The sequence below is a fragment of the Pseudorasbora parva genome, chromosome 10, assembly GCF_024679245.1.
Source record: "Pseudorasbora parva isolate DD20220531a chromosome 10, ASM2467924v1, whole genome shotgun sequence".
Lineage (NCBI taxonomy): Eukaryota > Metazoa > Chordata > Actinopteri > Cypriniformes > Gobionidae > Pseudorasbora > Pseudorasbora parva.
This window is the reverse complement of record NC_090181.1, coordinates 7,878,805-7,906,330: the sequence shown is the minus strand read 5'-3', so window position 1 is coordinate 7,906,330 and position 27,526 is coordinate 7,878,805. Positions and strand designations below refer to the sequence as shown.

General features: G+C 36.1%; 2 protein-coding genes across 3 annotated transcripts; one reads left to right on the top strand and one right to left on the bottom strand.

The window, feature by feature from the left end:
- Positions 1-146: 146 nt before the first annotated feature.
- On the top strand, positions 147-9,354 carry mrpl35 (mitochondrial ribosomal protein L35). 2 transcript variants are annotated; one of them, XM_067455000.1, is made up of 5 exons: positions 147-301; positions 722-881; positions 2,806-2,950; positions 4,264-4,434; positions 8,432-9,354. In XM_067455000.1, exons 1-5 carry the CDS (start codon positions 271-273, stop codon positions 8,495-8,497), a joined length of 573 nt encoding a protein of 190 aa, XP_067311101.1. In that variant the 5' UTR covers positions 147-270; the 3' UTR covers positions 8,498-9,354. The 2 variants fall into 2 exon arrangements, with proteins under 2 accessions (XP_067311101.1, XP_067311102.1); XM_067455001.1 differs by lacking the exon at positions 8,432-9,354 and having other exon boundaries at positions 4,264-4,510.
- On the bottom strand, positions 9,345-26,949 carry reep1 (receptor accessory protein 1). Its single transcript, XM_067454998.1, has 8 exons — positions 26,827-26,949; positions 23,262-23,334; positions 23,082-23,158; positions 22,805-22,925; positions 22,131-22,244; positions 20,416-20,587; positions 17,692-17,942; positions 9,345-11,048 (listed from the first exon to the last, which is right to left on the bottom strand). The coding sequence occupies exons 1-8, from the start codon at positions 26,856-26,858 to the stop codon at positions 10,971-10,973; spliced, it is 918 nt and encodes a 305-aa protein (XP_067311099.1). The 5' UTR covers positions 26,859-26,949; the 3' UTR covers positions 9,345-10,970.
- Between the last annotated feature and the right edge of the window lie 577 nt (positions 26,950-27,526).

Below are 27,526 nucleotides of genomic sequence, written 5' to 3'. Positions count from 1 at the left end.
TTGAACCGGGTTTAACCCTATGGTTTAAACATCCAGCATCCCATTGCGTCATTGCTTTCTATATCGAGCTATTGTTTTGCGTAATAAAAACAGATGACAAACTCTATTTATTTAATTATTTATTTTTTATACATAGTTTTTTATAACATTGTTTGCTTTCTGTAAATCAATTTTAGTTTTGGTTGGACCTTTCTAGTCCGTGTTTTTTCACAGCGTTTTCTTTTGGTCCTGACCAGCCACTGTAGTTGAAGCAGCGTCAGTGTCGTTAAGATGGCGGCCACCTTGACGAGAGGACTGTCAGGTATGAAATGTGCACATTTAATATTTGGAATGCCAGACATACTTTGCTAGAATACAAATGTGTTTCTTTAGACTTTTAAAGTTGGCGTGCATTGTTATACGCAATTAAAGGTTCATATGTCTGCTACAATGTGGCGATGTTTATATTATTCGACGCGAATGCTGTATTCATAGTTACATTGTCGTTGCATGTAAAGAATGTCATGCTGCTGTAAAATCTTTAATTAGTCAACGCAAATCGCCTACTAAATGAACTATGTTTTTATTATACCCAAATTGTAGTTACCATGGTATAACTAGTAACCATGTGTTGTTGTTGTTGTTTTTTGTTGTAGTAAAGCCATGGTTAACTTTCGTAAGGTGTATTTTTGCCAGTGTTGACGTGTCTGTAATTTAGAGTTGTTTCTCCTCTGATGACCAGGTTTGCTGAGACCCTTGTCGGTTTTCGGCAGAGACTGTCTCACCCCTGCGGTCAGACTCACTCAGACGGCTCGCTTCTCAGCTGTAGTGCAGAGACATGTCTGTAAACCACCACCTCCTGTTACTTCGGCTCCTGTACAACGCACTGGCCTGCTCAATCGGTAAAACATCGCCTATTTAACCACATATATTTCAGTCTGTCTGTTGACTGTTGTTTTAGTTCATCAGCTGGAAAAAGAATCCTTCTCAACATGATTTCAGTGATAGTGTTCCCTTGTGTCATCATCATTATATCTGTGTATTTCCCTATTTTCATAGAATGATGATTAAAATATTATTGTGAAAGTTATCATCATTTGTCATAAATGTGTCTTTAGAATTATTTCCCAGAGGCCCCCCAAGGCCATATTTATAACACTATAAACTATAATAAGTGGCTTCTGGTAACGGCCGTACGCGAAATATTGACAAGTGGATAGAGCAAACAAAACGCCGGTCACAAGTTAGAAGTCTAAAACAAGAATTTTAAAGAGAAATGTCAGAGGAGCTTGAGTTTGTTGCCAAGCCCTTATGTTTGAACAGCAAGATGTGTCTACTCTCACCTGAGCTTAGGGTAGGGACAGACCAAACAGACGTCAAAGATCTGCAAAAAAGCTGCACTTAAACACCAAGAGAGCTACAGCCGACTGTCAACTAGTATGCGGACTCTGTATCTGTGTGTAAATGAGACAACTGTATCTATATCTGCAGATATTCGTCATTCAAAAGGGAAAACCGACGCTGCAGATACACCCTGCTGATCGCTTTCTTTATTCCACTACACTCATGTTAATATTAAAATATTTGCCCAGGAACACTCAGGTAAGATGACATAAAATTAGAACACCACCTTTTTGACTTTTGCTTGCTGCTTTGTGCATTGACTCTTTCACTAAGCTGAACAGCCAATCAGAGTTCTCTCTCTCACAGACGGCTTTATACCAATTATTTTGTGTGAACACAACAATATACATCGCATGTCTGAAACAACACATGTAATGCACAAGAACAAACAAACTGGGGCTCATATTGCAAGAAAAGTGCAATAGCACAAACCAACATTGGGTAATACAATTTATTACAGAGTTAACAATACATTTGAGTTCGAGTTTGGTTTATTTATAGAGCACATTTAAAAATGGCCAAGCACAACCAAAGTGCTGTACAACAAGTTGAGGAAAATTGTACTTAAAGTATAAAAGATAAAATGAATTTAAAAAAAAAAAAAAACTGAGAAATAGAGGCAAAGAGATATAGTCACCATATATCCACATATTTACATAAACATGCATAAATAACACCACATACATTACAATCAATAATAATCACAGATATAAGCAATAAAGTAAGGTTAATATAGTGCACAATAAAATACATTTTCATATGAATATAATACATATTCAAGCATTGACACTGATTCTACAAGCTGAATTAACCCAAAAAACACACAAAAAAAGTCAACTGTTGCTAAAAATTGGCCCAAAGTTTTCCGGTGGCAGATCCTCAGTTTGGAGTGTTCCAGGCTTTACGCTATTCCTACATCCTACTCAATGTGACGGGTCAGAGGTCACTCTTCTGCCAGAACTCGAATCGCTTACTGGCCGTGATTATAGTTTATAAAGTTATAAATATGGATATTTCTCTTACACATTTACATTGTTTCACTTCAAAAGACCTTTATTAACCCCCTGGACCCATGTGGATTTCTGTTATGATGGATATGCTTTTTGGAGCTTCAAAGGCTCAGACTATTTGTGTGAACTATCCCTTTAAAGTCACCATGAAATCATATGGAATATTGCAGTCCGTTATGCCGGTTGATGTTGCAGACTAGTATTTGTTATTTTTGTCACTCATAAACACACCGGTTTATAGGTTTCACCATTTGTTTCTGCACTGTTATACTTCTTACCAACAGCAGCAAATTAAGCAGAATATAATATTTTCCCCAAGATTCATGACTTTATGTTCCAAAGCTTTATCTGCTTAGTTGAATGTTTTGACTGAAAATTGTCACTTTTTGTAATGATGTTTTCTTTTCTGCAGCGTTAATCCCCTCATCCCTTCATTGATGCTCCAGCCAATCAGGAACTTAACATACTACAGTCTCAGGAAAGGCAAGAGGAAGTCTGTGAAGTCGGTGGTTCAAAGGTTTCTCAGGCTCCACTGTGGCCTGTGGGTGAGGAGAAAGGTAAAGCATGCACACATTATTCAGAGCTGTCCTGTCCAACATGACATCATGACTTTGCGTAAACATACACTCCACTTTCTAAAGGCAAGTGGCGTGTTATCTATACGCATTTTGAGCTATCCGCGTGTATGTCTACGCCGTGTGATTCGGCGTGTATGTCTGCGCCCAAACAAACCATCATCTCCGCGTGTATATCTATGCTGTGTGATTCCGCCAACTTGATCTGAGAGAATGAATATTTATAGCCTTAATTTTATATTTTGGAGCAACTAACTCCACTCCTACCCTAAACCTACCCACTCTCAACAATATAAAACATGTAACAGGCAAAAATGTACAGTCACATGTATTTATTGCAAAAACGGACCAAAAAAGTGTATAAAAGTATTAACTCATGTTGCATTCCAAGTCTTCTGAAGTCATACGATATCTTCATGTGAAGAACAGAGTTGATATTAATGTTTTAGTCGTTGAAATGATGATCGCGCCCCTTTGTGAACAGAACACACGCACTCGATTTCTGTCTGATTCAAATGATACACGGGAGACGACAATTATGAAAATGACACGCTCGGTCACAAGAAACAGGAGGGCCAATGGCATTTTACAATCAAAGCTGACGTAATGACGCAATTGGTCACGAGACACACGACAGCTAATGCTGTCAAAGCTGACCTGACGTTTCTTCCGGCGGCAATATTTGAAATTTATTATTAATCTTTGGCGGATGGAGTCGACGTTCTGATCGCTTTTGGGAATTTTCTTCACACACATCAATCGTTTGGCCTCGGAACACTGGGAATATTTGTACTTTCTGAATAAATTGTGCCTGCAGTCGTATCTGCCTGTTATCCTGGTTTTTATAATACACAAATGGGTAGGTTTAGGGAAGAGTTTGAGTTACGCGTTCAAAATGTGTCTGAATATGTGTGTGTGTCCACAAGGTAAATGGATTAATAAACATACTAAATTATGTTTTTTTGAAAATGTAAAAATGCAGAATGTTTCTTGTGATGGGTAGGTTTAGGGGCTGTGTGTGTGAAGGGTAGGTTTAGGGGTAGGGGCAGTGTAGGGGGGTAGAAAGAAATGGCATTGATAAACACGCTAAAAAGCGATTATGCGTCTTTATAGCACGCCAAAATGGCATACGAATTGGTGTGTCATACATACACCATTTCATGAGATCAGTCTGTCCTGTCCTACAATTCTTTGGCGTCATGTTGAAAATCCGGGCTGTTTTTGTAGAGAACCCAGCCTGCAAAGCTGAACTGAAACTTGTTCTTTGAGTGTTAAACAATGCTGTTGTTTTTTAGGCTGGATATAAGAAAAAGCTGTGGAAAAAGTCTGCAGCCCGGAAGAAGCGCCTGAGAGAACATGTATTCTGTAATAAAACCCAATGTAAATTGCTGGACAAAATGACAACATCCTTTTGGAAAAGAAGGAACTGGTACCTCAACGACCCATACCAGAAGTACCATGATAGGGTAAATCTGAAGGTGTAAAACCCTCCTAACCTTATTCTGTTCTGTTTTAAGCAAATAAAGAAGTGTCTAATATGTGTATCTGTAATTCTGTTGTGTTCTTTTGATTTGTGTGTGTATGAAGTCTCTTTTGAAGAAATGTGTTGAGGATTCATCATGTGTAAATGCATCTGAATAAATTCATTTTAATGTTAAAAAAAAGATAGAAAAAGATTCTTTTTAAAACGTGTATCCCCTACAATGCATTGGAATTACAATGCATGGAAGGAAAAATAATTTCAATGTTTTTGTTCTTTCACAAAACTTTGCCTTCACTTGAAGTTTTGCAGAGGAACGCAAAAGCATTCAAATATATTTTTTCCTCTTATATCATATTTTTTTGAGGGGCTCCATAGAAACGTGGGGCGGCAGTGGCTCAGTGGTTCATGTAGGTTGTCCACAAACCGAAAGGTTGGTGGTTCAATCCCCGGTTCCACCTGACCAAGTGTCGAAGTGTCCATGAGCAAGACACCTAACCCCAGCTGCTCCCGACGAGCTGGATGGCGCCTTACATGGCTGACATCGCCGTCGGTGTATGAATGGGTGAATGTGAGGCAAAAATGTAAAGCGCTTTGGATAAAAGCGCTATATAAATGCAGTCCATTTACCAAACGTAACTGATAATTCATAACAAGAATTAACTAATTATTTTAAATGTTTTATTTATTGTGATTAAATTGTTGTGGTCTTACGTGTTCAGTCAAACATTTTAGCTAGAAAATAAAAAATTAGCTAATTTCAGTAAAATAAACTGAAGTACAAAATTATATTTATATACTTCATTATAAAATATAATTAATCAATATTTTATTTGTAATTATTTACACTGGATCAGGGAAAGAAATAAAATTAAACCTTTTATTTTGTATATTAAAAAAGTACTAGGACACAAGGTTTCATGTTCACCTTTTAATTTTTTAATGCCAATACATTGTTTTAACAGAGATTTCACTCTTTTACATCAACTTCTCTTTTTCACTCAAGATTTATTCAATAAAGAACTTGAACAATGACATACAGTATATTCTGGCCTGCCAGACATGACAGATGTGGAGTATGGTGATGCTGCAAGCCATTTTTAAGAGGATAGTGAAAAAAAGGCATTTTTACTCTTACTGTTGAACAACCGGGCACAAACAACTCAAAAATACATGATACTACTATTTCAGCTTCAAATTGTTTTTAACTAACAGACAGTCAGGACTGTAATAGTCTTTAAAGGCACCGCCTCTACTTTAGTCCCTGATTTTAAAAACATTTCTTTGTCTGACATAATTAAGCATGCATGTGTAATGTCTCACCTTTTAATATTTTGAAAATTGCTGATGCAGAGAGTAGTTTACGAGAACCATATTTAACAGCATTTTGTTGACGTAGTACGGAGCCCCTAAAGGGACGTGAGCAAATGCAAACATTCTTGGCAGAACGCAAAACATTTGAGACAACACAAAAGCGTTGACCAATGCTGCGTTCCAATTTGCATACTACTTGTACTAAATAGTATTCGAAATGAGAATTAGTGTGTACCAAATCGTAGTGTTTTGATAAAGGAGTAACCAAAAATACCCCATAGTACTTATTTAGATCCTAAAGTGCAGATCCATACACACTTTAGTAGCTAATATTGCCCAAGACCCATTGCACAAGATTCGATTAGAACAACAAACAGGAATAAATGTTAAAAATGCAGTTATTTGTCATGATTTGAGCCAGTAGTTGACAGATTTATTGATTTCAAATATGAAATTAATGTGGCCTTCACATGCTATTGGAAATTGATACGAGTTTCCTGGGTAAATATTGCGCTTGAACACCCTCTCATGTCGTGAAATAATTTTGATACCCTTTGATACATTGCATTGTTTATCCCAGTAAATAGGCAAGAATAAACATGTCCTCTATTATTCATGTTCATTCCGACAACAAAGGACTTGAATGCAACAAGCTCGTAATCATGACTTCTGAAGTGGGAATTTGGAAATTTCCAATAGCATGTGAAGGCAGTATGTATCGCAAGTTTGGCAAACAGTTTTGGCGAATTTGTTTCCCCATTTAAATAGACAGGAACTGCACTTGCATGCCCGATTGCCCGAGAAGCGTTTCAAAGATGGCCGCCGTGAAATGATTTGTCTTAAATTGACTATTAATAATAAGTATCGAACCTAACTAACTATATTATTTAATGTGATCCACATTATATTTCTTCTGCAACAGCATTGCTAACATTTGTAAAGATACATTTGGTCATTAAAATTTAAATGCATAATTATGCAAATTGGAAACTCAATAGGATACTCCACATGAAAAACCCATGATGACTGCATGGCAGATCAACGTGCTAGTACTACATTTCTCTCTGTCTGAAACGGTAGGAAATCAAATGGAATTTAATGCGGAGGATTTTAACTGACAAGATAATTGGCAGGGCAGTTTAAATGGCGACAGGATGCATGTAGCTTAGCAACGGAGCAAGTAACTTAGGCAAATTGAGACGCAGCGATATTTTTCCACCACCATGTTCCTTTAGGGGCTCCGTAATACGAAAATGGGATACCGTAAGTAAGTTCATACTTCATTTTATTATGTTATTACGTTCATATTATCGTTCACTTAACCACTATAACCGACTGTTTTCGTGAATACTCGCCTAAACGGATATTTTGCCATAATTTTGTGCGTATTTGTTCGTTGAAGCGCGAAACCCGGACTGAATTGAGCTCGAGCTTGTGTTGAATTGAGATCTCTTTCACGTCATCGCGCTTTTTCAGATGTATCCGTATGCTCTGCTCTTTCTCCCAGACGTTATTTTAAAATGTTTTACGAGACATGCAGCAAGTATATGCCAATTTATGTCCCACATCTCACAGAGGACATTAGTTATGAGTTCTGACTGGATCTCTTCCCAAATCGTCCTTCCATTGGGAAATTGTCAACAGATTTTGGTCATAAGTTCTTGTCATTCAAAACCGTTTTTTTAAAGTTATCATCTTGTTTTCGTGAGTGAACATTTCCTTTAAAGAAATTAAAGGTATAGTTCACCAAAAAAAGAGAGAACTGTAATTTACTCGCCCTCAATTTGTTCCAAATCCAAGCCTGTATGAATTTTTTCTTCTGCTGAACACACACACACACACACACACACACACACACACACACACACACACACACACACACACACACACACACCACCCCACTGTTTGTTGTTTCTTCAAAATTTCGTTTGTGTTCAGCAGAAGAAAGAAATGCATAAAAGCTTGGAACAACTTAAGGGCGAGTAAATGACATTATTATTTTTTTTTAATTATATATATATATATATATATATATATATATATATATATATATATATATATATATTTATATATTTATATATTTATATATTTATATATATAATTTTTTTTTTTTAATGAACTATCCCTTTAACATTGCTTCATAAATAGCTATGCGATATATTTTCCTACTGAATGATAGAAGACCAAAATCAACAACTAAACTGCTATTCACATGGTATGAAATTTCAAAGTTTGTGCCTTTTATGACCTGAATATTTATAGAAGCAACAGTCAGCTGTTTTTATATGCTGTAAAGGCCAAATATGGTTTCATACAGAGCACTTTAAAATCATACCCATCTCATAGAGAAAAATGCTGCATTTTGATCTTGCAGTAAAAACAAAGCCAAAAAAAGCAACCAACCAGATTATCACAATTCCAATTATTTTCTTTCTCACACTTTAGATGTTTCAAAAGTGTAAATAAAATTGTGATAAAATGACACTGTTCCTGAGGCAGATATTTTGTAAGTTTGATATAACAATTTGAACAGCTACAAGATCTCAAACACATAAAACCTTTAATTTTGATGAAGCAGGTTTATAGGATTAGGATTGTCATCATTTTCACAGTATAAAACACCTTTCTAAACATCCCAATGGTGTTTGCTATGCTTTTGTTCTTTTTAGTTGATACACCGCTGCCCTCTCCATGACAGAGATTTACAGCTCAATGATAAATGCACTCGACTGTGATCAGGAATGATACAACACCAAACTGTGAGTTTCTCTGTGATGCATGCTAATTACCCAGTGTTTTAGACATTTGTTTCTCTCACATATGACTAAATTCGTAAATGCTACAAAAGTAAAACTATTAGCTACTACACTAAGTGAAGGACCCGTTTTGTGTTGTACCAAATCACCACTAATGCCCGCTCAACTCTGATAAGGTACTTTAATACTGAACACGCTCAGAAAGTGGAGGCCAAAAATGTGAGACACATTCAAAATGTCATTGTTAATACATGCAACATCAAGCAACTGAAAAGGGTTAAGAAGCCAACTAAGAAAAAACAGAACGATTCAGTTTAAAGGCTTAAATGACACGTTTTGAAAGTTTTCTAAACACTAAAAAAATACTATACATGCCTAAAAATTTAAGTAATGAAGTAAAATATGAATGTCCATTAACAAGTATCAACTTAATTGCCTCTTTCGGTCTAGAAAAGCAATTTTTAATGTATTGTTACCAGTAGTTTGGAAATATTACTGTTATTATTGTTTTGAAAGAAGTAATTTATGCTCATCAAGCCTGTATTTGATCAAAAATACAGAAAAAAACAGTAATACTGTGAAATGTTATTATAATTTAAAGAAATGGTTTTCTATGTTAATATACTTTAAATTATAATTTATTTCTGTGATGCAAAGCTGCATTTTCATCAGCCATTATCTTTATTATTATCTCCATTATCTCCATCATTATCTCTATTTTCATTTTCATTAGCCTAATCTTCAGTCACACACACACACACACACACACACACACACACACACACACACACACACACACACACACACACACACACACACACACACACACACACACACACACACACACACACACACACACACACACACACACACACACACACACACACACACACATAAAATTTGGAACCTGTGGTACTGTTTTTCAGGATTCATTGATGAATAAAAGGTTTAAAAGAACAGAAATCTTTTCTGACAATATAAATCTTTACTTTCACTTTTTATCAATTTAACACATCTTTGCTAAATAAAAGTATTAATTTCTTAAAAATAATAATAAAACAACTGATCCTAAACTTTTGAACGGTATTGTATACTGTTACAAAATATTTATACTTTAAATAAATACAGTTTTTTTAATATATTTCTTTTTATTTTACTTTTTATCACAGGTTATAAAAAAAGTATTAAGCAGCACAATGTTTCCAAAATTGATAATAAATCAGCATATGTGACCCTGGACCACAAAACCAGTCATATGGATACAATTTCTTTTAAAATTGAGATTTATACATCATTGATGTATGGTTTGTTAGGATAGAACAATATTTGGCAGAGATATAACTATTTGAAAATCTAGAATCTGAGGGTGCACAAAAAATCGAAATATTGATAAAATCACCTTTAAAGTTGTCCAAATGAAGTCCTTAGCAATGCATATTACTAATAAATGTTTGATATATTTACGGTAGAAAATGTTTAAATCTTTACTTCATATCCCAATGATTTTTGGCATAAAAGTCGATAATTTTGACCCATATAATATAATGTACAAATATACCTCTGTGACTTATGACTGGTTTAATTTTAAAGTATAATAAAATAGGAATCCAAAATTTTAAATTGTAATAGTATTTCACAATATTAGTTTTTTTTCTTTTGTATTTTGGTCAAATAAATGCAGTTTTGATAAGCATAAGAGACTTATTACAAAAACAAAAAATACAAATATTTCCAAACTTTTTACATACAGTATACGGCACAAAAAGATTATGGCTGAGCTATTGAAAGTTAAGCAGAATTATAAAATCCATTGCACTTTGTCCATCTTTTTAAAATCATAAATCACATCAGGTATTGTAATCAATACCTTAATTTGGTTCAACTACAAGCTTGCTTTAAAAAGTCCCTCTCTCTACACAAGAACCTTTGCATTTGTTTATATATAAATCATGAAATAAATCTTATGTTTACCAAACACACCAACCATCTCAGTGCAGTATGTTTTTGCTAAGAACTATTGTTCTAAGAAAGATTGGTTCGGAAACACATTGCTACCCAGTAGTTGTTAAGGGAGTGGAAATGAACCCTCCCCCAAAATACAGTATGACTCCAGACTCCAAGGGGCATGCATGCATTAGTTTCTCCCAAAATCATACCAAGAAATCAACAATCTACACTCAAACATTTCATAAATATGTACAAAACAAGTTCAATAACCCTAAAAGAGTCTGAGAGCAGCAGTATGTACACAGATGTGTTGCCTAAATGGATGAGCGTCAAAGATCAGAAGCGAAAGGTTGCACATCGCTTTGGTTACCTCATTACAGAGCAAGGCTGCTTTTGAATATTTGAACATTTTGGCTGCATTCCCTTTTTTTCCTTCTGCCTTCTCTTGTTGCCTTCCTCGTGTTGCAGGTTAGACAGCTAAAGCACTCTCGGGGCATATGCACAGTCACATGGCTTCAGTGTCTGAAGAAAGGGCGTTCTTTGATCTGGATCGGGTGAAGGGTCTAAGGGATCTAGGAGGAGGCTGAGAGAGAGAAGAGATATGTCAAGTATATGTCAAAAAATATGTCAAGTGACACGCACGCGTCATGTTTACAGTTCACAAATAAACATGATCACAAGATCAGGTCAACATGAGGAAGGACTAAGCACATGTATGGTTGTGTGATCTGTCAATCCAAGGAAAGAAAAAAAACAAAACATGTATACAACATGTTTTGAGACTGCATGACTGAACATGCTTTGTTTTTTAGTCAGTTAGCTTGTATTTGTTGTATAGTCAGGAGTTAAAATAGTCCACCAGCTTTAACTTATAAAAGAACAAAAGATCGGCACACACTTTTTGGCTCCATACCAAAGTGCTGTATTCTCTTGTGCACCTGCTTGCATATGCAAATTAGCATCATAAAAGAGAACTTGCTATAGGGTAAGCCGAATCTGCTTGCATTCACGTGAGAGGTAACTCACATAGTGCCAATGCAATTGACGCTGGTAGGTCACATGAGAACGACAACATGGCGAATCTAGTACACCCAGATTACATTCATTCATACTATGTACTACATACATTTTGAGTGGTTGTGAAGTAATTACTTATTCAAAATGTATACCTATTCAAGAGGGTATGTGATTTCAGATGCAGCCTAAGCTTTTTAAGACTTTGAATCAACTGAGCCACTTGATTCGCAAAATGATTCACTGGTTCAAAACATTCGAAACGCCACATGCTGCTGACCCCTGCGGATCAGAATGTAAAAAAAAAACTTTTATAAACCAATTGCAAATGTTTTATTGAAGGTGTAATCAACAAATCATCTAATACAATTAAATACACTGAAAAAAGTGTGTTGGATTTACATGATTTAATCTTGTACATCGGTTCCACATAAATTTATTTGGTTAAACAAAATTTGTTCATGTAATTTCAAAATCATGGAATTAATTCATTTTTAAGTATCCCTGTTAAGTAGTATATAAATTATTTTAATATGGTTCCCTATTTCGTATATTTTTGTGTCACATGACTAAAAGACTGTACTAGTCAAGGGGGTAATCTAGCACTCGGAAAGCGTTCCACCCATAGGGGCGGCCATTGCTAACCAAGCCATCACCTGCTGTTAGCATCCCATTGACTCCCATTCATTTTTGAGTCACTTTGACAGTGAATAACTTTACATTTGAGGCGTTTAAAGACTCCATTTGTCTATTGTTTATTTATAAAGAAACACGACAATGTATAAAAGGCTCCATTACCTTGTATCTTACACTATCGCCTCATAAAAGCTATTTTTATAAAAATAGGCTAACGATTGTGTCATAACCAACGCGACTCTGTCGCACTGTTGAGAAATTACTGTATAGACAGGAGGAGACACTCAGAAGCAATCTTTTACTGTGTATAAGGCAGTCGGGGGGACGTGGAGACATAAAGTCTGATAAAGTCAAGGGAGAAGAATGGGGAGAAGCCGATAGTGAGCGAAAGGCAACGGGACAAAACATTTTAACAACGTGATTCAGATTTCACTTTCCACAACTACTAGAAGACCTACAGCTGTCAGACAGGAGGCTCACGTCACATCTACGTCCTCAAGCTCAGTCTGAGCCTGCGCAGTTCGCTCAGCCATCAGGAAATGAGTGCTTCTTATTGACTTCACTTTCCGCCGTTGAAGTCTATGGGAATGCTCTGTCCATTTCTTTTACTGTCTATGGTACTAGCTAGCTTCTGAACTATTAGCAATAGCACACATTAAATGCTAAGCAAGAAATGCTTTATGGCCAAAGCAGTATTCACATGTGCTTTATCAGTCCACAGCCCAAGCAAATGCTCCACCCATATCCACAATGCACCCAGTGTTGTTTAAAATATTTCCATCATAATTGAACATTAAACACTATTAAACACTATCAAGTCTCCCCATTGCTCTTCTTGCCCAAAAACACATAAAATAACACTCAATTTAAAAAATTTTACTCTCCTCGTTAAATCCCAAGCAAAGCATGCTGGAAATTACATTTTTAAGCAAAAATCATTTTGAGTAATTCATTCGTTCACATTAGCCCTAAATAATTTAATCTAGTAGATTGAACATTTTACACTATTTAATCGAAAGCATGCAAAGAAATCCAGTTTAGAAGACACTATGATTGGATAAATTGGACAATATGTGCTTTTCAGTTTTTCAGTGTATGAAGTGCCTTTATAATATGTGATATTTTATTAAACTGTAGGGCCTGTCAGTTACAAGAAAATAATTGTGGGATATAGACACGTTTATAAGACTTATATTCTTATTCTCAAAATTGAAAACAAAATCCTAATTAAAAGAAAGTCCCAGTTGTGGAATATAAAAATTGCAATTATATGAAATAGTCAAAATGACAAAAATTTAAGTCTAAATTATGTCTCCATTGTAAGTCGCGATAACAGGAAATAAAATCACAAATACAAGAAATTAAGTTGCAATTGTGAGATATAAAATCATGTTGTCCTGTAAGGGCTTCTACACACACGTTATTATTGTTCTGTATGTGTGTTTTAGATGCTACTTTTATCCTTCCACACATCTGTAAAAGGCAGCAGCAGGATCTTAACTACTACTGGAATACTGATATTAATCAAAGTGTGACATTATGGTGCTCTTACAGTCATTATTACAGGACGTCCCCTAGGGCTGCAACAGTGTTGGACTCCATTTATAGACAGATTGTCTTACAGTAAACTGATGAACATCAAGGACTTTAGAGATGCCTTTGTAACTCTTCCAATGCAAATCAACAATTCTTAATCTTCGTTGTACTGAGATGTTGTTTGTTCAAGGCATGGTTCACATCAGATTATTCATTGTGGCTCTGACCAACATCTTTAATTAGATGTCATTGGTTTGATTCCAGGTTAGCTGACTCGAGTCCAGTTAGTGCCTCAAAAATAGGGTTCAACAAAATGTGGTGCATTTATGGCAGTAAGGCTGGCGGATCATCTCGCGTGGAGCAGGGTTTTTCAAACTGGGATCTGCTGCAAGTGTGTGCTTAGAGGTTCACAAAAAGTTTGTGGAAACAAATTACAGTTTTTAGATATTTTAAATGTGATTTTATTTAATATTAAATATATGTACAATATGAAATACTGTATATTACATACTTTTCATATCAATTATATACAAATTAAATATATTTAAGACCCTATTTTTAAACACATTTACCAAATGTTATATTATTAATCTGTAAAGTTGCTTTCTAAAGACTGGACAGAAATAATTAAATTATTAATTAATGATTATTTTATTCTGTTCACAGCCCTAGTTTTAAACTGTAATAATAAATAAATAAAAATAGTATTTAATAATGTTTGATGTACATCATGCATCAAACATTAATATTAGGTTGAAAAAGACACACTGACAATTTAACAAAATAAATATTCACCGGATAATATTTTTAACAATCTAGCATTATGACAATATAAAATATCCAGTTACAAACATAATATGATGCTTAATATTTTCCCTCACATAGTATAGACAAGTCTTTATACATGCATGAGCTGTTGCTAATAATTGTTAACAAATACCAACAGAAAAGTGTCAGCTAATCAGATTCTAGAAATGTTCAAGTCTGACCTTTTGGGTGAACAAGCCTAACATTTATGTGATAAACAAATGAGCTTGGGAAAGTGTGTCTTTCTTCCATCACAGAGTCTCGAGTCATCTTTCCTTGCCACTTCTCTTCTGTGACTCACCGCAAACGAGTGACCTGAGGTGAGAGTGTAATCCTGCTGTACAGACTGTACGATTTCAGCAGTCCTATAAGATCATTACAAATCACACTGTGTTATATGGATCTAATTAACATAGTACGGTATGCACACTGTATGATGATGACACCTATTGAATCGTAGGTTACAACGCAAGTTAGTATAGAAGAATAAAAAAATAGAGCAAGGTCAGTCAAACTTTGGCAGTTGTGGTTATTTATGTGCACTGAAAAAAAGAGGTGGAAGTGAAAGAGGAGGATGGGAAAAGGGTAACTTGGCATACCAGTTTTGCAAATGGAGCTTGAGGTAGTTTTAAGTTTTAGCTACATATCGCGTTGATCAATATGCCATTTCATGTTGCATTTTTATTGGCTAGTCAGTAGACGTAGGTCGTAGCAGCAAACGCACTGTGAGATGATCATGCTACATTTCTGACACTGTCAGAAAATTATCGCAGGCTATCTTCGGTCGCAAGATTTTGACAACAGCCGTCTTTGAACCTTTCTCACTGTACGAAGGAGGACCGCCATTTAGGAGCCACAACAACAGAAATTGTCATTTTGTCCCACTGCAAATTTGTCCCAGATAAAAGATTGCCATTGTGAAACGATTGTAGCTCCTAAACATTGGTCCTATGTTGCGACTCAGGCGAATCAAACACACAATCGCCAGTTACATTTAACAAATATGTTTTTGAAAGCGTTGTGCTTACTGACAGACCTTCCCCCAACACAACAGAGAAAGATTCTTCGTTACCCTGGAAACCATCTGATAAGATGTTTTATGGCCCAAAAGAATTTGGCCACATGAAGTTTCAGACACAAAGAGTTTAAGACACAGAGCTTTTGCCTCAAATTATAGACAAACCATCTATAAATTAACATGCACCCCAGGACATTATATGTAAACACATAACTGTTTTGTAAAATGTTTATTCTGTATGGTATTTTGCATCTTTTTTATCTTTGTCTTAACAAATTACTAGTTCAGATAACCTCATATATGTCATGTCTCCTATCAAATTAATGCTCACTTCACGACTTACACTTCCATGTATATCACTTATTCAGAAAATGCAGTGTGTGTTTGTTGCATTAATTATAGTATGAATGGTCAGAGACCCACTGAGTCGAGCTTTGAAACAAAGAGCCATAAAATCTGCTGAGGAATTTCCCGCCTGGAAATCCCAACAATCTCATTGGTTAAGTCTAACCCTGGAGGGTGGGACTACTTCCAGACCTTAAAAGACCAGTGGAGACAATCTTCGCTCTTCTCTGAAAATCTCTTGCGCTCTTACTTCTCCAACTCTCTCCCTGTGGGAGCCAACACCCACGGTGGCTGGCACTTAAGCCATGCCACCAATGCAGGCCCTCCAAGCAGGCCCCAGCTCTTCCTCTCTTCCCCTCTTCCCTGGTTCTCCTCGCTTCCCTACTGAGTCATCAACTTACTAGCCCCAAGGGCATTCTTCAGAAGGAGGACACGGAGCGTCTCTAGAAAGCAACCAGCCGCTCCCTCTCGACCTCGGAAAGAACCACCGGACACGCAGGGCATTTGAACTCGGAACAAACGCACACACGCGAGAAGCCACAACTAGAGCAAGCATTATCTTCCAAATTCAAACTGCTGTAAAGAGGGTGTGTTATTTTCCCGTTGGGACAAGTTAACTCCGTGAAGGTTGTATTTGATGAACTGAAGGAAAGCTGCTTCTTACCCCCCCCCCCCCACTCTCTTTGTCTCTCTCTCTCTCTCTCTCTCTCTCTCTCATCTCTCTCTCTCTCTTTTATCTCTCTCTAATTTCAGTCTATTCATTATTCTCTTTTATGTATTCTTTCGTTAATATCTATACTTCTACTCTCTTGATGCATATTTAGTATGTACTTTCTGTGTGAATTGTAGTGTTATTTTTAGTCTGTGTTTATTAAACCTCCAGAAGACATTTAATGAGTTGAATCTGTTATTCTGCCACATACACAAAGTCAATGAAACTTGCGATCTAACGTTACCTAACTGCTTATGCTACTATGTTAGTAAAGTAAACTGTATGACCATTTGAAATATTGAACTTGTCCTGATCAGTAAAGTTAATGTTTCTTATGCGCTCGTAAAGCAGTAATCCCTTATTGAGAATTGATTTGAAAAGTCTATAACTAATTTGCAGGACAAACTTAGTAGGATAATTTCAAGCAATTCCGTAAAGGGTTACTTGTATTTAATTAAACAATTTTCCCTATCGGAAAATTTTAATACGTAATGAACAATTGGCAAATTATATTCATAAATTCATGAATATTGAATATTAAATCCCTTTTGAGTTAATTATTCCCCGAGACATTAAACTCATTAGTCATTGTCGTTACACCTATGTTGTACAGAGAAAGGTTCAAAGATGGCCGCTGTCACAATCCTGCAATCGGAAAACTGCTTACCTCAAGCTCTTTTCCCTTCCTCTTTCACTGCATCCTATTTTTTTCAGCACAAATTAAACTATTAACTGCCAAAGTGTGATTTGTCATGGTCTTTTTGTTTACCACTAGCACATGCTGACTGTGTACGGTCTAAATGCATGTCGTCCATGTTGAGATCCATGTTGCAAAGTGTGATTTGTAATGATCTTAAATGATTACTCAAATCGTGCAGTGTATCCCGGGCTTTAGACTCACTCAGTTGACTCTTGCTGGTGAACAGCACTGCTTGGTGATTGAGCTAGTTAGTCACAGCACAGCTAGAAACCATGCCTCTCCTCACTGCAAACGAATGCTAACCGTGACCTGAGGTAAGAGTGTTAGATTCACTCAGTTCACTCTTGCTGTTAAACGGCAGCAATGGTTAGTGATTGAGCAGGTTAGTCACAACATGGCTAACAGAGCACCAGTGCAGCCAGGCAAGTCAAAAGCTAGCCATCAGAAAGCAGGGGTACCTCAGGGGCACGCCTCTTAAATCTGAGTTGTAGTGAGGCTGATGAGGCAAATTCCTCTTCCTGGGGCTCCTCTGAGGCTACAGATGGGGGCACGGATTTATCCTGGAAGGACTCAGGGGGGAAAAGCGGTGGAGTCGGGGGCTCAGGTTGAGGCAAAGTGGGCTGCGATGGGGTCGAGGTGGGTGTGGGAGTCAGCGGGCCAGGAGACTCCACGTTCAACATCTCATATTCGGTCATGTCAAAATCATGGCCTGTACCATGACAATCAAAACAAAGACTGTGACACCAACTTCACTTAAACGTTGAATATATGCCAAAATTCGATGCACGTCTTGATGGAAATAAATGTTGTGTTGTTTTATTTCCATCAAGAGGTGCATCAGTTGTTGGTCAAGATCTTGTATTGACAATGCAACACTGTAAAGTCTCCTCCAGCACATCCCAAAGACTTTCAGTGAATTTAAGGTCTGGACTCGGAGGTGCCGATTCATGTGAGAAAATGATTCTTCATGCTCCCGCCCAACCATTCTTTCACAATTTGAGCCTGATGCATTTTGACATCGTCATCCATATCTACATGGTTGTTTAAAAAAAATGCTGCACACTCCATCAATTAGGGTTAGAAGAAGTGTTGCCAAACATACATAATAACCACTGCGATAATGATCCAATCATAGACTCTTAAGCTTTTGCCTATTTAAATCCAAACAGTGACATTTGTTTGGCCAGGCAGTGTATATATTATTATGGAAGATTGTTCAGTCACCATAGTTAGTTTTGACACTGTGTGAAAGATAGTGATGCTAACAAATGATTGATGAGGTGGACAATATACTTCCTTTTCCTCAGGAAATTGATTCGTTTACATTTTGCTGTTCCTGAACTGCTCTCTCACATCTATAACTGGAATAGGAAAGGCCTGTTTATCCCTTCCTGTACTATATATTATATACTATATATGTATTATATATATATTAAAAATATTGAACCGCTCTGTAGGGCATTCACGGTTAAATACGCGCTGGTGAATTCGGTTTTGCATTTAATTAATCATTTCCATTTCTCTCCATTTGAAATATTTCTCTCAGTTTATTTCGGCTCTCTTTGAGTGTGCCTGTGAGTCTACGCACTGATATGAGCAAATATCCAATCATATGCACTAAAGTTAGGGATGTTTAGCCGCGTTTTAAAGCCTTGCCCGTTAAACGGTTTTGCATTGAGCGCGCGCACTAAACGTTTGTCAAACACACGCGTGATTACTGGACAGTCTTACTGCACTAATACTGTCAAACACACACAAGGTTAACATATACGTGCACAGTCGGTTATGTCTAAAGTGAAAGTAAAGTCGTGTGCGCCTGTATATGAGATGTGAGCAGGTCTTCAATTGACAGCAGTGCAGCCTAGTTAACCGCTTGTCCTTAAAGGGACAGTTCACCTCTAAAATGATGTTAATAATAAAAAAAACCTTTAATAAAATAGCTTTTAATCAATGTAGTATATTGAAGACTAAATTATTTTAGCCTACATTTATTCATTAAATTTCATACATATATGCTACTGTACATCTCTGAGCTGCCACTTTAAATCTTTATCTATATTTATTTTAAATTATACAATACACTGGGAATATGTACAAGGGTTTTTTAAGTAAAGTTTTAAGTAAGGGCTTTCAAGTCTTTTAAGTAAAATAAAGAAAGAGTTTTGCAATAAAAACATTTTCTCCTCAACCTTTTTCTGTTTCTGTCGCCTAAGAATAGAATAGCAAAAAAACGAACTGAAAAACTGTGGTTAAAAACGGAGGTATGTATTAAACTGTGGACTAACTGTATTGTTGCATAACTATAAATATAAACTGAAAACTGATGAATAATCAATCAAATGAAAACTAGATAATTGTATTATGGTGCTTTTCCACTGCATGATATGGCTCATTTTTGGTGGATTGGGTACTTTTTATAGTACCACCTTGGTGTAGGTTCCAAGCCAGCCGTACCAATACTAAAATGTGACGTGTAAAAACTGCATTATTGGATTTATGACACAAGACATGACACAAGACATCAAACTTTTCTTAAAAGACTTGCTTTAAACGTGACACGCAACTTGAAAAAATAAATGGCTTTATCATGGTCAGACAAGGCAGAGGTGGTGCAACTATAACAATCAGTCTATACACACACTAACTTAGAAGATCAAAACCGAGCCAAAGTAAAGCGAGCCGGGTCACAATTTGTCATTATATGTAAACGTGTGCAAACATAAATTATATTTGAGAGCTGGTGTTGAAGTGAAGATTTCAGGTGTATAGGTACTTTTCTAGTCATTTTCTATATTTTTGGAGCAAAGACGGACCTGCACTTTAATTGCATGGAAAAGAGCAGGAATATTCTGCCAAATATCTCTTTTTGGGTCTGAAAAAAACATGACATTGAAAGTTTTTTGGGTGAACTATCTCTTTAAGAGAAAACATCGCTTGTCTACAATCCTTTCAGTGAATCACAGTAATGTGTAACAGAAGTAAATGAAGAATAGAGAGCAATAAACAGTTTGTAAACATTTACCCAGGACATTGGCAGGGATACAACGCTCAGGTTAAGGATTAATTACATGTAAGGGATGATTGAGAGAAGCAGCTAAACCAAACAGGATTAGCAGAAATCTGATTGGCTGATAGTAGGATCTTCTTCAAAGGGTTAAGAGAATTGGCTCTGCATTGCTTACCCTTGCTGTAGCCTGTCTCTGATTTGCTGCGCATCATGGTGCGTGTCCTGTGCTGCGCGGCTGCAGGTTGAGTAGTTACAGAACTTGCATTCTTCTCCTGGCCCTCGGCCTGGAAAGATGACAGGTCCTGCATGCTGAAACTGCGAAGTCGCTCGGAGAGAACGCCCTGACCCTGGATCGAGAACATGGAGAGTCAGATGGAACTCCTTAAGAACGTCTAAATATTGTCAGACTATTATCAACAATCGGTTTTGTTTGTACAAAATGAGCCTGATGATGAAGTATTTAGTCTTTGATTATCCGGTCTGTTTAAATTGCATTATGGAATAAATATAGTAAATATTCACTTCAAAAGAAATGCATATTATCTCAAATAAAATAAACTGGCATATGTTAAAGCGTATTGTTGGATGAAGAGCCACTGGGCTCGAAACGTCACCTGTGGTGAGAACATGAAATAAATATTTGTGGAGCTGTGGTGTGACAACTTTTCCTTCCCTTTTTAAAATTTTGTTTCCTTGTGAGCACCCTCACTGAGCTTAAATTAATCAAATGTACCCAAAAGTGATGATACTTTTAAGCAATAAACACCATGTTCTTTGGTGTTAGAACTGCTGGGTAAACTATTGTCTAACATGCTCTGCCCTGCCTGTCGAACCGTATTAAACCCAAACACTGGTGTTATAATTTTGACACCTTTTAAAATGATATTCAATTCATTATAGATGTGGAACGCACATGATTTTCCCCTATTAAGAATAAAAAAATTAAACAACCTACAATAAAATCGAATAAGTAATATCATTTGGATCTATTTTTTCAGTTTTTACATGAACTGTAGTGTTGACTGCATTCCTCGTTCGCAACTATTCAACCCTGATACCAGCATTATTGTAAAAAGAAATGATCCAATAAAGTGTTTTGTTAACACTTTAGTTTAGGGTCTAATTCTCACTATGAACTAGTTGCTTAGCATATTACTAGGCTGTTGGCTGCTTATTAATACTTATACTCCCTTAATCCGACCCAATACCTAAACTTAAAAATTACCGTACTAACTATTAATAAGCAGTAACTAGGAATTTATTAAGGCAAGAGTCTTATAAAATAATCAAAACCATATGATGCTTGTTTATGATTTCATACTGCTATATCTATAACGAAAAAAACATTTACAAGTCTTGACATCATATCCGGGAGATAAGTCAGTAAATTAGAGTAAAATCACAGGCTTTGCTTATCCCGTGCGAATGTGCCACGCAAAACTCCGATGTGGGGGAGTAATTTTTAAATCACAGAGGTCCTTAGATAATACTAATCCCGTGTGAATAGTACTTTAGTTAATAGTAAGAATCTGACCCTAAACTAAAGTGCGACCATATCTTTTTATTATAATTTATTGAAAATATAATTTTGTCAATGTCTACAACATTGCCCCAAAGCCATTTTGTTTTAAAGAAGCCTCTAAGTCATAGCGTTATTTAAGCTAAATTTGCGACCCTGTTACCAATTGTAACTTCGCTTATACATTTTGGTAACTCTTTATTTTATTTGTTTGTTTATTTTTTATGTACACATTTATGTTTATCTATTGTTTATTGGCAGAAATAAAGAAACCACACAAACCTATATTCATGATTTTGGATTAAAGCCTTTGTACTCTTTTCATGGAAAGTGTAATTTCCTCTGACAAGGTGAGAGTATTAGATTTCTACCTTTGTGGCAGCCATCACTGCAGCTGTCGCTGCCACATTCAGGCCTTTCCTTCCAAAATGCACCAGGGTATCGTAGCTTTTATCTTTTGCTTGGCAAAGGTATTCATCAATGTCCTGAGAAAGTCATAAAGAATATTTAATATATGACAGTCTGCAACTGATTCATTTCATTGTACACTTTCAGATCAGCATCATGTTGTTTTACTTTCTATGAGCAAAATAACATATGAACAGTTTTCTCTTTGTTATCCGTGTTTTTCAAATCCGTTTGGACTTAGTTTGCCCTTCTGATGAATTTCCTGCCCCAAGAATAAAGAGCAGAGGAAAATCACAGTACCATTTCCTTACCCCTGCTCATCCTCAGTCAACCAGGGAAATCAACCCAGGAAAAAAGAGTCAAATGTGCATTTCCTCCTCGACTCTATCAATTCAGTTTTTTAACATGAAAACTGCTCAGATTCACCACAGCTGTTGAGGATGATGCTTTCTAGTTTGTTTTTCATTTAGAAGAATAGAAATGCTTTGATAAGTACATTTTGTATTAATATTTAATGTATTAGTGAAAGTTCAATAGTGTCTTTTGATATTTTTTTTCAGCCTAGACAGGGTAAAAATAAATAGATCATCACAAAAAAAGAAAAGGAACCGAGAACGGATCACATCAAATGCAGTACCTTCTCCTTAGAGGACAGTGTAGGGTGGACAAATTTTCTATACAGCACACTGGATCCCTTTGTGTATGGCGAAAGTAACCACACGACAAAGGCCATTTTGAGCTCATAGTAGAATGGGAGCCTTCAAAACACAATAAAAGACAATAAAATACAATCATACGCTCATGTGTCATGCTGGTTAACGCCCACATCAAACTGCCATTTTCATCAGCAGAAATAAAAATATGAGTAATTCCTAACAATAGGAAATGACAAAAGCAATGGCGCATTTACTTACCAGCACAAAAAGATGTCAGTAATCACTTCAACTGTTGTAAAAAGTGCAAATATTATCCAGTACATCATCCATTTTACCTATTTGAAAAAGAAGAAAAAAAGTTTACAGAATCAGCAGAAAATTAAAAATAGAAAAGGTTAATAAGCTCAACTGATGGAAACATATCTGAGCTGTACTTACATATTCTCTCACATCTTTTGATTTAACCGCTTTGTACGAGGAGTATGCCGGGTAAAGGGTACCAAATATGAGCCTTTGAAAAATGCAACAAACAAGATAAATAAGTGGAAAACAGATGGAAAGGTATTTTTCATTGGCAAGACATCCTATTTGTACAGGTCATTTGTCACATTAGGTCTCACAATATCTGTGTTTGAGTTGAACTTTTAGGGTATGTTTACATGATAACAATATAATTCTAAAAACAGAAAGGTTTTTGTTATTCACATACAGGTGTCAAAACCGATCCATGAAATCGGCTCCATGACAACAACTAAAACGTTCACACAGCTCCATGAAAGTGACAAAAAAATTAGGGTTCTAAAGCCAGGCCAGTAGTTGGCAATGTCACAGGGTGTCCATGGGTCCTTCAAACCCCCCCCCACCCCCCAGCTTGCCCGCTGTTATGTTAGTTATGCATCATCATCAGAGAGATGTGCGGTGGCAGAATCCAGTCGAACTACAGTTACGTTAGCTGACCAGACTCCTAACTAGTTTAAATGGGATCGTGCAAGTGATCCCGAGAATGATTCTTCTGATTTTATAACATTCAGTGCAGTTCAGCGATGAGTTTATTACTGTAATTGTAACCATCACAAAATCAGTCTGATTTTGATCTCACAAAAGTCACAAATGATGTGTGTGTGTATATATATATATGTATGTAAATATATATATAAATATATATTTACATACATCATGGTCAGTATATATAAATATATATATTTAGTGAGAGAGAGAGAGAGATCCTGGTGGGATTTTTTTTTTTATTACATGATATAGGTCTTAAATTTAATTCATAATGGTCTTAAAAAGGTCTTAGAAAGTCTTAAATTTGACTTGGTGAAACCTGCAGATACCTTGATAGACTCATTGAACGTATTGCGCATTTGCTAGACGTCACAGTTTTCACAAATGCACTTTTTTTTTGCAGTTTACATGGCGACAATGACAGTATCGTTTTCAAAAACTCACATGTTGAAACCTGTTTTCAAAAGTCTGGGTTTTAAGTTCCCCAAAACGCCATCGTTGTACAGTATAAACGAATTATATAAATTAATTGCCAAAATGCATAACATTCCGGCAACATTTCCGTTTTTAGTTGTAAACTGTGTTGTGTAACTCTGTTCTGTTTCCTTTGTTTGAATGAGTTACTGTACTATGGTTTTTCATTGTTTGATAATGTACCTCACCTGTTTCTTGTTTCCTCCCCTTGTTAACCTTGATTAAGCTGGTTTTCAGTCATTCACTCTTAAAAATAAAGGTTCTTAAATGGTTCTTTGGCAGGGTGTGTGGTTCCATGAAGAACCTTTAATATCAAAAGAACCATGGCATAAAAGGTTCTTTGTAGTGCAAAAAGGTTTTTTAGACTATAAAATGGTTATTAAAAATTATTCTTTAAAAAAACTTTCATAAAATGGTTCTTTGGGGAAAAAAATGATTCTTCTATGGCATCACTGTGAAATCCCATTTTTGTTCTTCCTGGCACCTTTAATTTTTAAGGGTGTTCTTTGTTCCATTCTCGTTAAAGTTTGATGGTTCCATTCATATTCGGAGGTTTCTGATAAATTGTTATTTTGAGTTTATTAAATAAAGTCTGCTGCGCAATGCACACAGATCCTGATCTTTTTCATCTTTACTGCAACCACTCTGTGATTCATTAGTTTCATGTTGTACCTTAAAATTTATGCAATTTACTTCAGAAAAATGTATGTAGTTACCTTTTCTGTTCTGTTTTATGAATTGTTTCAATTTTTTCTGAAAACCCCTTAACTCTTTAAAATTGAATTCCCCTACTATGGTAGTCAATGGGGGACGAGATCTGCTTGGTTATAATATTCTTCCAAATATCTTCCTTTGTGTACAGCAGAACAGTGAGGAATGATAACAGAATGTTTAGTTTTGGGTGAACTATCCCTTTAAATTAAGTGTTTTTACCCCAGGGCAATAGTGGTGAATTCTTGGTATTCAAAAAGACACTTATTTTGAAGGAAATATTCACTGGAAAATGTAGTGAAAATTCATAAAAATTACATCATTGCTTAGTATTACCTCATTTGCGCGTGTATCTCTTCAGAAATAACATGTTTATAAGGTATGTAGGGTTTATTTGTAAGTTAATTAAGAAAATAGTATTACGTGATTAAAACAATATTGCAAAATTACATAACAATAGCCATTTTTAATTTCCATTTAGGTCCACTTCCCTGAAAGGAAACCGCTCCACTCCCTTTCCATTATTGATATTTGAGATAACCTCCCTTTAGTAGGCCCAGAGGCTCACTTACTCAACCCAGAATATATTTCTTGCGATTCTTGCCCATTGTAGCCCGTAAACAGGCGACATAACTGAACGACCCCGTTTATATTGCAGGTTTACATTCTGCATGCTTGATAAAAATAGACACGACAAGTGAATGCTCGTCAAGGGCGCAAAGAAAACACCAGAAGCCAATGTGTCGAAACGAATAGCGTTTGAGCACGGCTGTATAGGTTAAATTGGTGATTGAAAGTGCTTGATAGCCAAAAGAAGTGCCATGCACCTGTGTTTAAGCATTTGAGTTTAGCACTATTCTAGTGTCCTCTCTTTCTCCAAACCAACCAGCCCAGCAACAGCTGCGCCTCTGACCCGATCAAATGACCGACCCACAAACCCAATCCAGAGTCACTCCTGACCGTAAGGGACCCACAAAACAAAACATTACCGAGTAAATAGAGCACACAGCAGACTATCTAGGGCACAAAACATAGGTTTGTTGCGTTTCTCGTCTATTTTTAGACTCTTCACACAGCTAGTTTACTACACAAGTTTTGGCATATGTGCAATGTCATCGGATATTGTGATCTAAAATGAATTGAACAGCTATTTAGAGATTTTGCACACACGGCAAGAGAGGATTGACTAAAGCGATACACATTTACGTGGAATAAATTGACACTTAAAATCTCTAATGTTAAGTGAATTATAGCGATAACTAAAATAAAGTAGCCTAAATGCTGAAAAAGCCACACATTAGTGGTCATCGGCTGGTTGACCATCCCATTGTCTTACACTGACACATCAAAGACCTGCTCGATTCCAAACAACAATTTCAACAATTGAAATCGAATGTTTCACATTTTCACAAAATTCTAGATCCTGCAGTTTAATCAAGAGTTTAATATAACGAGCTGAGCTAAAACTGGTTTTATATGCAAATGCTGCATAATTCACCGTGACACTTGGTGTCAGATTCTCATTTAGGAGAATCATCCATAGCCTTGCAAGTGTACATTAGCCTTTATAATAGCCTATCAACATGTAAACAAAATAATCCAAATACATAATCAGGACGAATCTGGCCTGATACCTAACCGCGTTTCTGATTCTATTCTGCCTAGAATTAAGAGGTGCCCTAGAAACCCATTATCGCATTAAAAAAAAAATTAATAAAAAAGCAGCTGGAAAACAACATATTCATATAAGGATCAAGCGTTCTTATGCATCCCAGTGAAAATGCTTTAAAAGAATAGAATGAAGACTTACACCACAAGCCTAGAAATAATCCAGGAGACCATTGCGCTGAGAGCGGCGTGTTGTCAGCAGGGAGGAGTTTCCTTCCAGACTGTTGTCGGCATTTATCGTTTGACAGACGCGTTAGCGCAGGCGCTGTGATCTGAACATGTGGCTTACAGATAATGGGCAAAAATAACAACTAATACGACCCAAAATAGATACATATTAAGTAACGTTAGTAAAAAAAAAACAGCAATTGGGTCAATGTCCAAGCGCATTATTTCCTTTTAAAATAATTTGATAAATTCATGTAATATCCCTTTTTTTTCTCTATAAAACCTATTTAGTTTAAATTAATTTTTAGTACATTTAAATAGCCTAATACATATTATTTAAAGTTTCGTCGTCTTAAACCACCAAAATGTGGTGCAAAATGAAAGAACACATTCATTTACAGATGAGAAAACCATTTAAAATGGTCTTAATAATAATAATCAACAAAATAAAAACGAAATACTATGGCATAATTTTATGTTAGAAACCTTTCATATAAACACAGTTTATAAATATCAGTAGTTTCAAAGCTATTGAGATAATTGAAAAACATTTGTCAATTTGAATTTTCTCAAAGGTCAGGGTGCATGGTACAGCTGCAAACGGCTCTTTTATTAATAATTGACAAGGTAATAACGGCAAACATGGTGATGCATCCTCCAGAGGACGACAACTG

What these genes read in the sequence shown, in the direction of transcription:
- mrpl35 (XM_067455000.1), top strand. Translation starts at nt 271, where the DNA reads ATGGCGGCCACCTTGACGAGAGGACTGTCAG. An exon ending in GCCTGTGGGTGAGGAGAAAG is followed by an intron (nt 2,951 to 4,263) that starts GTAAAGCATGCA and finishes GTTGTTTTTTAG; the next exon opens with GCTGGATATAAGAAAAAGCT. An exon ending in ACCAGAAGTACCATGATAGG is followed by an intron (nt 4,435 to 8,431) that starts GTAAATCTGAAG and finishes TGTTCTTTTTAG; the next exon opens with TTGATACACCGCTGCCCTCT.
- reep1 (XM_067454998.1), bottom strand. Translation starts at nt 26,858, where the DNA reads ATGGTCTCCTGGATTATTTCTAGGCTTGTGGT. An exon ending in ACTGACATCTTTTTGTGCTG is followed by an intron (nt 22,926 to 23,081) that starts GTAAGTAAATGC and finishes TGTGTTTTGAAG; the next exon opens with GCTCCCATTCTACTATGAGC. An exon ending in CAGTGATGGCTGCCACAAAG is followed by an intron (nt 20,588 to 22,130) that starts GTAGAAATCTAA and finishes TTCTCGATCCAG; the next exon opens with GGTCAGGGCGTTCTCTCCGA.